General features: G+C 41.1%; 1 protein-coding gene across 1 annotated transcript; it reads left to right on the top strand.

Moving 5' to 3' along the window:
* The first annotated feature begins 1,127 nt into the window (after positions 1-1,127).
* smim12 (small integral membrane protein 12) lies at positions 1,128-3,806 on the top strand. Its single transcript, XM_033975162.2, has 2 exons — positions 1,128-1,176; positions 2,359-3,806. The coding sequence occupies exon 2, from the start codon at positions 2,415-2,417 to the stop codon at positions 2,685-2,687; it is 273 nt and encodes a 90-aa protein (XP_033831053.1). The 5' UTR covers positions 1,128-1,176; positions 2,359-2,414; the 3' UTR covers positions 2,688-3,806.
* The last annotated feature ends 9,656 nt before the right edge of the window (positions 3,807-13,462 follow it).

Below are 13,462 nucleotides of genomic sequence, written 5' to 3'. Positions count from 1 at the left end.
AATTCAAAGTATTTTGTGTAGATTTTTAGATCTAACAAAGCTTCAAATGTGTCGATTTTGTGCAATTTTGTTCAGTAGAAACAATTTAATCCATCATTTTTCCAACTGTTTAGTTTAGTCCTGATTTAGTCCCGGTGCAGTCCTGGTTTAGTCCTGGTTTAGTCCTGGTTCAGTCCTGGTTTAGTCCTGGTTTAGTTCTGGTTTAGTTCTGGTTTAGTCCTGGTTTAGTCCTGGTTTAGTCCTGGTTCAGTCCTGGTTTAGTCCTGGTTCAGTCCTTGTTTAATCCTGGTTCAGTCCTTGTTTAATCCTGGTTTAGTCCTGGTTTAGTCCTGGTTTAGTCCTGGTTTAGTCCTTGTTTAATCCTGGTTTAGTCCTGATTTAGTCCTGGTTTAGTCCTGGTTCAGTCCTTGTTTAATCCTGGTTTGGTCCTGGTTTAGTCCTGGTTCAGTCCTGGTTTAATCCTGGTTTAGTCCTGATTTAGTCCTGGTTTAGTCCTGGTTCAGTCCTTGTTTAATCCTGGTTTGGTCCTGGTTTAGTCCTGGTTCAGTCCTGGTTTAATCCTGGTTTAGTCCTGGTTTAGTCCTGGTTTAGTCCTGGTTCAGTCCTGGTTTAATCCTGGTTTAGTCCTGGTTCAGTCCTGGTTTAGTCTTGGTTTAGTCCTGGTTCAGTCCTGGTTTAGTCCTGGTTCAGTCCTGTTTCAGTCCTGTTTCAGTCCTGCTTTAGTCCTGGTTTAGTCCTGGTTTAATCCTGGTTTAGTCCTGGTTCAGTCCTGATTTAGTCCTGGTTTAGTCCTGGTTTAGTCCTGGTTTAGTCCTGGTTCAGTCCTGGTTTAGTCCTGGTTTAGTCCTGGTTTAGTCCTGGTTTAATCCTGGTTTAGTCCTGGTTTAGTCCTGGTTTAATCCTGGTTTAGTCCTGGTTTAGTCCTGGTTCAGTCCTGGTTCAGTCCTGGTTTAGTCCTGGTTTAGTCCTGGTTTAGTCCTGGTTCAGTCCTGGTTCAGTCCTGGTTTAGTCCTCAGAGTGGGAGCACAGACATTACCTCATTTGTCCAGCAGATGGTGACATAAACACAACGGTGGTCGCGTGACAGTAGAAGGAGTCGCTTTAACCAATCACAGGAGAGACTACCCGGAAGTGACGTCGTGCCGCAGCCTGCTAACAGCGTGCTAACGGTGAAAGGTGAGGAGATTTATGAAATATCAGGATTAAAAGTCAGAATAAAAATGAATGTCAAAGTGTTGATTATAACATTGATAAGTCTCGTTTAGGGCGGGATCCTGCGGTGAGACATGTCTTTGTCTCTTTATATTTACGTCTGTCTCCAGGACTGAAATGACTTTGAAACGCTCTGAACATAAAGACTGTGACATTAACTCTTTAATAAATACTTAATGTTGAATGTTTAGATGCTGTGGTGAAGTGATAACAGCCCCAGCTCCTGTATAACTTAAAATTTGTCAGATTTAATCATTAATTTGTAAGATTTAATCATTAATCTGTCATGTTACAACATTCTCTCTAGTTATCAGTGACACATCTAAGCATGGGATGATATTGAAATTTAGTGTCACGATTATCATGGCCAAAATAACTGTGATTAACGATTATATCATGATAATTATTAAAGTTACTGGCAGTTTCAAATGTTATGGATATGAATAAGTTCCAAATATGTTTAAATAAGTGTTATAGTCTTGTACTTTGTCATCAGTGAAAAGAAGTAAGATCTAGTGGAGAATATTCTGGATGAGCAGGGCCGTCAATGGAAATTTGGGGGCCCGGGGCGAGAAGTCTCACATGGGCCCCCCTTTAATACAAATTATTGTCGACTCCCCTGTGGATTAGTAGTTTTTTTTCTGCACTTTCTGGTGATACAGGGGCGATTATCACGATTATATAAAATGTCCCACGAATGAAATTTTGGGGCCCAGGGCAAGAAGTCTCACATGGGCCCCCGTCTAATACAAATTAATAGAAGGAGAGTCCAATTCTGGGCCCCTAAACTCCCGGGACAACAGACGCTTTTGTCCTTCCCCCTGTCGACTCCCCTGTGTATAAGTAGTTCTTTTTCTGCACTTTCTGGTGACACAATGGCGATTATCTCTGTTGGCGATTATCACGATTATATAAAATGTCCCACGAACGATTATTGTCGACCCTTTTTATCACAATAAACTGGATTGTTTATTGTTCCATCTCTACACACAACTAGTAAATCTCTACTAGTGTTCACTGATCTAAAATGGAAGCCTCCAAGCAGCAGTTTATAGTTTTAATTGGTTAAATAATACTGTAATAAAATAGTAAAATACAGCAGTTTTCATAGTTACCATAATAATGTGTAATCCCATATTTCTCCAGGTGGCAGATCTTTCCTCAAAGCTGCGTTGGCCCCGGCAGGATCTGAGTTCGCAGACATGTGGCCGGTGTTGTGGACAGCGATGCGGACTTACGCCCCTTACGTCACTTTCCCAGTAGCCTTAGTGGTTGGAGCGGTGGGCTACCATCTAGAGTGGTTTCTCACGGGACCCTCCAAACCTCGAGAGGAGAGGGGCATTTTAGAACTGAGAGAAGAGAGGAAGCTGCAAGAGCAACTGGGGAAAGACGGCACCCAAGTACTGAGCCTGAAGGAGAAACTAGAGTTCACCCCAAAAGCGGCTTTGAACAGAAACCGACCAGAGGAGAGCTAACCTGCGCACTGGGATACTGGGATGGTCCTCTGACGGTGGACAAGACTGAATGGACCGTGTCTCCATCTTGACTGTATGAGCTGTAGGCCAGTACATTAACGTCAGAACTATTGCTCCTTAGTTTGGTGTTTGTGGCTTTCATACATTAAATGTCGTATGCTTCAAATCAACTTATACACTTGATATTTACAGTTTCTTCAAAATGAGTTTCCAGGATCAGAAAATAGGAAATCATTGTAAAAACATGACTTTGACAAACTTTTATTGGATCATTATTGACAGATAGAATGTCTTTGTTCTCGCTATTTCAGGGGTGTCCAAACTTTTTTCACAAGGGGCCGCATGTTGAAACACATTTGAAGCGGAGGACCACAGACCAGTGTCGATACAGCGAGTCAAACGGTGCATTTAACACAGGTTTGACAGAGACATTGTACCTTTAATACGACTTGGAAGATTATTTTTAGGTCTGTGTCACAATGCAGTGTGATGTTATTCAGGTTATGGAGGTAGAATCTCTTAAATTTGTAGTAAAAACACTTCCTGATCAATTGAACCAGTTTAGAAGGAGGCATGAGGGCCAACAAAAATTGGTCTGAGAGCCGCATTTGGCCCCGGGGCCGTAGTTTGGACAGCCTTGAGATATATATTAATACACGTGCCAAAGATCAGAAATTGCATTGAAAGGAATCGCACCATTTCTACAATTCGTCCTGGCTTTGTAAACATAAAGTGTCTTGCCCTGTGGTACAATGGAACAGATTTAAGTCCATTTTAACTATAAATATTCAACTTTAAGGCCTTTTGGTTTGACATGACTGTGGCATGTGAGGATTTCCATGTTTCATCCCAGTCACATGTTTCCTCTTGTGTTGTTCGTACATGATCGTGAACATGAAAGTTCTGACACGGCTTTGTTCTCGTTCTTTTATCTCAATGTAACTCCTGCTCCTGGAATGTGAGTCATATGGCAGCGGTGCGGGAGGTCTCAGGAACTTTAAGCTCCTTAATGCCATTGTCTTCGATTGACAGACTACTTTTATTGTACCGAGTATTGCACAATCTAGTATTTAAGAAATGTGAAGAGAATAAAACTTCATTTACCGGATCATGACTTAATTTCTGTGTTTGATTTGGCTCCAAACTGGGCTGGAACTTTAGGAAGGAAGGAGTGACTTTTCAGGAAGCCTTTAATAATGAGACATAAAGTGCACTTATTAGTTTGTCATTGCACTTGAACTCTTCGACCGCAGAGACTTGTGTTTTGGCAGCGAGATGTGCACTTTGGTCTAAAGTCTGTAGTGCTTCTCTGAAAAAGGGGATTCATTAAATTGACTGATCATCTGTATAATTGTATTTCCTTTGCATTTATCCATGTTTTTTGAGCTACGGCAACACTCCTCTGTCTCTAGACCTGTCACGTTAATCACTTTATCCACTTATCGTTCAGTATTTTAAATCTGAAACAATACTTTTTGAGGGTCAGTATTTATCTTGCGAACATTTTCTTTGCACTACCGGGAATTTTTTGGTTATTTTTAAGCTGTAGAAGGTTGAATAAATCACTTGTTTGACTCAACTAACAGCTAAAGTGTTTAATTCTGCTGTTTATTTATTGCAACTCGTGATTTTTAACAATATTGGACATTTATAATAGTTTTTGTGGTTTAAATCTGCTCTCGGGTTTTTGTGTCAGTGGCGTTTGTTTTATCGTCTATTTACTCCATAGCAATTAAGCAATTAAAATCAAAATGTTATTTATTTTTAATGGAAAATGTCTCTATGAAGGAATAATTTGTCTGAAACGCATGAAAACTGTCTGATGTTAAAACGCAGTGCAGTTAGTTCTTATTCTTGTCCACCACTGCGACATTTGAGACGTTTATGATTGAAATTCTCTTGTTTCGGGGCAAGTACGTCTGTAGTAGTACTAACTATATACAAATACTAGTACTGCCATTGTCAGAATATAAATTATAACAACAGTTTTCAACACTGGCCCCTGAGAATGCAGCAGGTTTATGTGTGTGTCCCTCCAGCTCAAACAGGACAGGTCAGATCTGGACAGCAGCGTGGGAACAGCCACAGAGGCTCCTGGGAAAGGAACAGGGATGTTGTGAGGTGAGCTATTGTCTCGGTAGATGATGTTCAAATATCGGGTGTGGCTGATGCTCGGAGCTTTAAAGAGTCCACATCAACATCCTGAGGGGCCTGAGAGAGGACGCTTCAGTCACACTGGGGGTCATGTAATGTTAGAATTAAAAGGCAAAAGTGTTAAGTAACGCCGGTGTGTTTTAGGCATGTCGTCACATAATGAAGTGTGTTCTTTATAATGTTTATTTCAACAACCTTTGCACAGCTCTGTTAAAGCCTTTTGCCTCTCAATGATTTTAAATGGGTTAAATAGAAGTACTTATTAAAGACTTTTGATTTTATATTGAGTGACATCTGATTTCTGCAGTAAACTCCACGTCCTTGTACAGCTAAATGGATCCTCGCGGTGCTCCTGCTGTAAAGATCATCGGACCAGCGGATCAATCACGGAGCAGCCCTGACGTTTGTGCAGAAGCTAAAGCCCCAAATGAAACAAAACAAACTGCGACGCCGACAGAAGAACTTCATCCTGTTTCAGCGTCAGTACGACAAGGTGCTTTTCTCTTGATGTAACAAAAGTTTGATTCTTCGCCTTGTTCCTCTGTGAAAAGTCAGATTCAAATAATCGTCATGACGTTCTGTGTTTTCTGATCACTTTCAGCGAGCGCCGTCTCAGATTGATCATGTGTAGAACTCTATGCTGCACACATCAGTCTGGTGTGAGGCAGGTTATAAATTCTAGTGTCGTCACATAATAAAAAGTGTTTATTTATTATGTTATAACCTTTCCACAGGCTTTAAAGTGGCACAGCATTAATACAGAGATTCCCCTCACTTCAAATGGTTTAATTACTATTATAGTCAACTACTTACTAAAACTTTCTGTACTTTTAACTATATATTGACTCAAGTGAAAGTAAAAAGTTATGACTAATCTAATCTCTAATACCTGAGTAAATGTTTGGTAATAACTAGATGCTGTAATCTGAGTGAGATAACACTGTCCTTTTATCTCAGACATAAAATAAACAACAGAATGAACAAAACATTTGACCATTTTGCGAAATACATTTCTGATCAAACACTAAAACTGCTCCATTTTAGTCAAATTAAAGAAACAGAAACAGACGTTACTTTATCTTCACACAATGAGGCTCAGTCGGTTCAGGACGTTTCTATAAATGAGGCTTTAAAGTGAGTTCAGTTTTGTTGACTCGACTTTACTTTATGTCCTTTTTCCTGCTCTGATCCTGATGTTTTCCTTTGTCCATTTGTTTTCTCAGATCGCCTCAAGTGATGACATCCTCTTCCGTCACAAATCCCTGGACTTCAATTATTTCAAAAGGCTCTTCCTGCATCGTCTCAGAATATATGAGGTAGGCCCACAGATTAAAGGTGCACTGTGTAACTTTTCCACCTGTTTGGCTCCATAAGGATTTCATCACTGGGTCTAGTTTGTTCCACAATATGGCGTTAAAACTAATCTTTCTCCACGGCAACAAGCAGGTGACAGCTGTATATCCAGTTACAGGTCAGGTGTGTGGAAAGGCGACGCCGTTTACAATAATAATATTTACTTTTCAGGTGTTTTTGAGCAATACAACCAGTAACTGTATAAACACAAGATCGTTTGGTTTAAATCCTAGACTGTTTATATAAATGGGCGTAGCTAACCTGCTAGCCGCCGCGTTCTAAACAGGAAGTGATCATGGGCGCACTTCCTGCTCCATCGACTCTGGCTCCAATTCACTTTCTATTGAAAAACTGTGGCTCCTCTGTCTGTAACTGCTGCTGTCACTCGTCATTTTGGTCTTAAAATGTTCGTAATTTCACAATTTTGTCCGTAAATCAAGATATGAACATTAATAACAGACAAATCAGGCGCCTTCTTTCCCCGAGGCCTCTCCCGCTAGCGTTAACAACAGGTTTGATTGACAGCGTTGCTAAGCGCCTGCTCCCTGCTAAACCGGCGGTGTGGGCTGGAACTGGCGTAAACCTTCCACAACCTCGCTCTGGATTGGCTCTTTGGTTGCTATGATACTACCGGTCGAAAACTCGGCTCCAAATTCGTCGCTATAACTGCTAGCCTCGATGAGCTTCATTTGAGTGTTGAACGATGTGGGCGACGTCACACTCACTGAATCCACTTCTTTACACAGTTTTTTGGTTTAAACATCTCCATGGAAACAAGCAGGTCGTGCACCATCCACCAGAAAAGTAACATCGTAATTTAATGAAACCGTTTTACAGCTTTTGTGGCTACACCGTTTAGCGTTTCTTTTGATTTCAGGATTAAACTAGTGCAGTTAGAGCTCGACGGATATGTTTTTTTCCCCCATATTTTCGCTGACGTTATTTAAATTTACTACAAACCCACCCACAGCCCTTTCTCTTACCGACAATAGAGCTGTGTAGTCAAGTTTTCTGCATCTGTCTCTTCGTGTTAAAGTGCTAAATGTAAAGTTTCGTGTCTATTTTTTTAGGCAGCAGATCGACCAAAACAAACTATCGTCCAACGTGCGAAAAACTCCAAATATGGATCTATCTGTCTATGTGCAACACCAGCGCTCCACTGCCTCTAGCCGCCCCGTTAACGTCCTTTATCTCGGTAAATACGCTCCGTCCTCAGCCCTTATATGTCCAACCGACCCTTGAGCATCACCTCTTCACTTCTCCTTAACGATCTATCTTCGTCTATTCCCTCACCCTTCGTTAATCTGATACCAGGCCCCACAAAGCCCACCGCAGCCTCATTGTCAGCGAACAATCCCAAGTGACCGTTCCCCCGAGAGCGCAGCACTGAACGAGGAAGCAGATACAGACCCACTTCCTGTCCAGAGATTATATTTAGCGGCCGGTCAAAGCATTGTGTTATTCACCAGCACAAAGACGTCTAATCAAACACTGGGTGCCCGTTATGACACTGTTATGGTTTCAGAGTGAGTCGTGTGGCCGTATTGTGCGAATGACAATAATAGTGGAAATATAAGCTGGGAGAGACAGTTCCCGTGTAAAAATACTGCAGGTTTGTGACTTTATAGTAGTGTAAATGTTTTCTAAGTGCACACATCGAGGTGATTTCACATCTGATAAATGAGTTTCGATGTCGTTGGCGCTTGGTTTTGGCGTTATTTCCATATGTGGTCGATGCACGTTACATGTAAAAGCAGCCAAAACAAGAAAGAGTAGGATCTGTGTGCTGCTGCTGCGCTTTTCTAAACATTAAAGCGAACATATTACGCTGTTATCTGATCTATGTTTTAATGCCGTTTCCTCATCACAAACAGACCTGGAGTTGTGTTTTTTTGCTTCATTCACACATGTTTAACACACAAACCCTGCAGATTTCGGCTGAGTTCTTCTCTCAAAAAAAAAACAAAAAACGCTCTGTTCCACCTTGTGATGTCATCATGTGGTGATACAGGAAGTGCTCCGCTGTGTTTGTAAACTCCGCACACCTTCACTTGAATCATTTGGATCATTTCAGCTCTGGAATTGTCAATCTACTACTGAACTAAAGGAAGAAAAGGTAGATGTTAACTTGAAAACTGCCACGTCGTGACATCACAAGGTGGAACGGAGCATTTTGAGCTTTGGAGATGTAACAGACTAATAATAAAGTGTGAGTCAAACATGTGTGAATGAAACAAAACACAACTTTAGGTCTGTTTTTGAGGAGGTAACAGCATTATAACATGATTTAAAGCTCACAATAATAATTTTAGCTCGATATAGGACCTTTAACCTCCTAGAACCCAAACTCTTTCATGACTTTATTCATTTCTCTTTGTTATTCGGGCTGATTGGGACCTGATCAGTGTAAAAATAAAGACTAAAAACTACATAAGTAACGTAGTTTTTGAGAAAATAAAATGATGTCCACATATGAGGACATTAGTTCTACGTTTTAATCATTTTGATAAAACATTTGAATAATGATTTACAAAAACTATTTATCAAGACCCTGAACGCAGCAACATTTGTCCTGAGTAAAAACAAAAAAACAACAATTGTGCCTCTTGGAACAACGTGTCTCATGTGAAGAGCTGCTGACAGGGACGGGAAGACAAAAAAAATTAAACAAAAAAATATTCTGAACATTCAAAACTTTTAAAAATATTCTAAACTGAACATTTTTACATTGTTGCTGTTCTTCTTCTTCTTCTAAAAATTTGCACTGTAGCCTAGACAACCCAAAATGTGTCGTCCAAATATGTAAACGCCGGGTCTCAGGAGGTTAAAATTCAAAAGAACGTTAAACCCGACGCTCTTTCATGGTGGATTTTGATCTACTATGTGCTGCAGTGATATTAGATAAACATAGCATTACCAGTGGGATCTTTTACATATTCAAATGACTATATTTATAACACTATGGCCTGTTGCTGTGTGTAATCAGCCACATGTTGCTTTTGTATATAACTCGTCACCAACGTAATTAGGAAATGCATCAGCAGTGACCTCAACAATGCCAGGAAAATGGCTCAGGGTTGTTTCAAGTTGTAAATTACATGGTTCCTACGTCCATAGTAAAGCCTGAGCATTTACTCATAAAAGTGTAGTATTTACTTTTGATAAGAAAACTAAATATAAATTGAAGTTGTACACACAAACTTAGCACAATGAACGTTCGTATTAACCCGCTCTACATGATCCTGGTGTTTATTTCCCTACTGCAGGAATGTCCAAACTACGGCCCCGGGGCCAAATGCGGCCCTCAGACCAATTTTTGTTGGCCCTCATGCCTCCTCCTAAACTGGCCCAATTGATCAGGAAGTATTTTTTACTACAAACTGAAGAGATTCTACTTCTATAACCTGAATAACGTCATACTGCATTGTGACACAGACCTAAAAATAATAATTCAAGTCTTATAACGGTAAAATGTTTCTTTCAAAATTGTGTTAAATGCACCGTTTTACTCTGGTCTGTGGCCCTCGGTGAAAAAAGTTTGGACATCCCTGCCCTACTGTGTCTGTAAATCAAGATATGAACATTAATAACAGACAAACCAGGCGCCTTCTTTCCCGAACGTCGCTCCCACTAGCCTTAGCAACAGGTTTGATTGACAGCGTTGCTAAGGGCCCGCTCCCTGCTAAACCTGAAGTGCAAGCGGGAAGAAGCGTTACCTTTGTTATGACCGTCTTTACCCTAAATCTTTACTTGTATCGTCATGGATCGTCGCAATACCGTCTGTAGAGGAGTCGCACAGGCCGATAGACGCGAGATGCTCAGATTCGGTCAATATTTTAGGCGGCGCCGGGTGGAGGTGGATGTCTCCCGATAAAAGTAGGCAGATGGCGATTAAAAGCGTGTGTGTCTTTGCAGTATTTTTTTATTTTTTGCAAAGTCCTGGTGCTGCTTTTACTGCTTTTGCTGGAGCAGTAAAAAAGAGATGGAAAAACAAAAAAGTAGCACCTGCAGCGTGTCTTCAAAATCCAAAATGTCTGACAGCGTTGATTATGATTGGAGCTTGTTTGTAACATGTTCCGTTGTTATTTTTAGCTCTGTTGTAGCTGTTGCAGTGTCGTGACAGGAGACCGGTGTCGTTTAGACTGTACTTTAAAGTGTCCAGAAGTAAAACGTAGACGAGGAGTGCCGCGACAACTCCCGTCTTACCTGTCGCCGCCATCTTGATGCTGCCTACTTTTTGATTCAAGACGATTTCTCTGTTGATTTTATATTTTTAAGGTTTTTACTAGTAGAAATTCCAAACACTGTCAACAGCCTCGCTCCCGTTTGGCTCTTTGGTTGCTATGATACTCGCGGTCAGTATTCCAAATATGAAACTCGTCTCCAAATTAGCCGCTATAAATGCTAGCCTCGATTAGCTTCATTTGACTGGAGCAACGTCACACTCACTTAGTCCACTTCTTTATACATTCTGTGGTTTAAATGTTCTATTGTTGAGTTTGCCACCTGTTCGGATCCACAGGGATTTCATCACGGGCCGAGTATGTTCTGCAGTGCGGCATTAAACTTATCTTTCTCCATGGCAACAAGCAGGTGACACCCGTATGTCAAAACCTTTTTTTTAACAATTTGGCACGACGACAGCAGCTTCAACACCGCACAAACCCTTCGCATCAAAACTGGGCTTTTCTTTTTTTGTGTGGTTCTTCTGGTGCCACCGTCGCGTTGCCGTTCGAAAACATGAAAGAAACTTGTGTCTGAAACGGACGGAAACGGGTCACGTCGGCGTCAGACTTGGAACACCAAAGGGCACTGGCCTTGCGTCGCACGTTGGAGTTTTTGGAGTGAGACTGTGAGTTTTCCGTGCCCCCGCTGCCTGAGAAAACACACACTCGCTATCATAGGGGCCAGCTCTGGGACCCCACCCCATTGAACTGTCAGCACACATCTACAATACACAAACAGACAAGTGTGTGTGTGTTTTACGAAGTCCAGCTCCAGCCAAATTATTCTTTCATCACTGTTGGCCAATATCTCCCGGACATTTAACTACTATACAAATATGTAACTGTTGCCCAATTGTGATAATTCAAAACAGTTTTATTAAATCAGACGTGTTGCATTATTGTATTATTTTAATCTATAGTTATAATCTATGACACCCGGGGATTGTTATGTTATAATTTGTACGTTTTAAATCACAATATTCATCTAAAACGACTCAATAGAAGAAACAAATCCGCTGAGTTCTACGTTGGAAAACTGCGGTGCCCAATGGGAGTTGGCGTCGCCGTAAACTTCATCACAACAAAGAGACGCGTAGCTGTCGGCGCCCCCTGTGGATCGCTGCACGTCACGCAAGCGAGCCACAGATTTGTTTTCATTTGACTACACAACGCTGCCGAATCCTGCAAGTTTCATCGATTAAAAAAATAAAATTGAACAACGAAGCGCGTACGTCACAGTGGGCGTGTACCGGTGATTGATCGGCAAAATGGCGACTTTAAAATTTGAGATTAAAGGTTCACGGGAGGAGCTCGGAGTAGAGTCGCTGCTCCTACGCGTCGAGAGGAGTCAGCTGAGGTGGCTCGGGCGTGGACGGCTCCCTGGAGAGGTGTTCCGGGCATGTCCCACCGGAGAGGACTGAGGACACGCTGAAGGGACCACGTCTCTCGGCTGGACTGGGAACGCCTTGGGGTTTCACCTTGAGGAGCTGGAGGACGTGTCTGGGGTGAGGGAAGTCTGGGAGTCCCTGATTAGATTGCTGACCTGCGACCCGGTTCCGGATAAGAGGAAGAAAATGGATTGAAGATCACTCAAGCACGAATCACAACAAACTATTTACTAAGGTTATTCCATAAAATGTGCAACTGCTTTTGTTTTTATTCTGTATTCTGAATGTTTCCTTTTCAAAATATTTCCAGTTTGTAAATATTTTCTTGAATCTTAATCATGAATGCTTTAAATTTAGCGTATTTTTCAGAGGGTAAATGAGAATGAAACAACTATAACTATGTTTAAAAGCTCTGAAAAGTCCATTTTTTTGGCAGAATACGTCTGAGTTAAACCAACGTTCTTCCTATGAACCACCTTGTAACCATGGAAACAATTGGCAACTATAGCTTGTTTGGCAAACCTTCAACAGTATTGTAGTTTTGCGGGGTTTTTTTTTTGTCTCAGTTGATGGTACTATGCTCTGGCTTCTATCAAGGGCGTTCCACAAAAAGCTCATTCACAGATTAGATGTTTACTACAGCGGCAACTTGTGCGTAAATGTCGGCCTAACTCACCTCGATTGAACTCGTACTAGATCATTCTGAACTTTACAGTCAAAACACAAGTGTAAACAGCCCTCGTGTTGTCCTGGGGTAATTTATGACCCCACAAAATAACTCACTCACAGCAGAACTCGGTCATTTCTTCATCAAATAGGTTGAAACTTGGGCGACTTGTTCATTTGGATGATTTCTATCAAAAAATAAAGTTTAAAAAAAAAAAGTTGATTGTATAATAAGAACTGTCTGGAAAACAAGTTACGTTAAAGTTCAATTTGACGCCAGTTTGCTTCCCTTATAACTCAGATCAACCTCATTTCCACCTCTGCACTTGACAAACACAGGACAGTGATGGAAATTAAGAGATGCAGGAGATTTTGACGTCCAAAAATGCACAATCTTTACTACAATCCGGCCTACTAAAAAATAAATAAATAAATACAATTGGTATCAGAACGTTAGTCTGAAGTTAGACTGAAAATAAGCCTCCAAATTATGTATATATTTAAAAAAAAGTATGTTATTTTATGGCTGAGTTATAAGAGAAAGAAACTGGGGTCAAATTGAGCCCAGAGGAACTTCAACGTAACTCAACTGGGAGGAACACACAAGGGTTAAATGGAAGTTCCACTCATTTTTAAGGGTTGTCCACACGAGGCGATCCTCAAACCCGGTAGATTCTTGAGTGATTCAGTGACAATGGGACAGAACAATGTAAAATGGGCTCCGACCTCACATTGTGTTTCCTCATCAAACCAAAAACGATGAAATACTGCGCGCAACAACGGGATTTTGCTTCAGTATCTCAAATCTTCCAACACTTCCTGTCGTCAGTGACACAACAGTTTGCCTCACGCCTCCTAATAAGAAATAAGAACCTTTGTCCTTTTCCACTACCTCATTCGTTTTGATTTAATTTGAATTTCTCTGCGAGTGCGAGAAAGCGTTTCATTAGATGCTTATCAGACATGGACACAAGCTCACACAAGAATG

This window comes from Periophthalmus magnuspinnatus, chromosome 11, assembly GCF_009829125.3.
Source record: "Periophthalmus magnuspinnatus isolate fPerMag1 chromosome 11, fPerMag1.2.pri, whole genome shotgun sequence".
In the NCBI taxonomy this organism is placed as follows: domain Eukaryota; kingdom Metazoa; phylum Chordata; class Actinopteri; order Gobiiformes; family Gobiidae; genus Periophthalmus; species Periophthalmus magnuspinnatus.
The sequence above is the reverse complement of the archived record's forward strand: the minus strand, read 5'-3'. Positions and strand labels throughout refer to the sequence as shown.

Bases quoted from the DNA above. Each gene is read 5' to 3' on its own strand.
- smim12 (XM_033975162.2), top strand. From the start codon at position 2,415: ATGTGGCCGGTGTTGTGGACAGCGATGCGGACTTACGCCCCTTACGTC.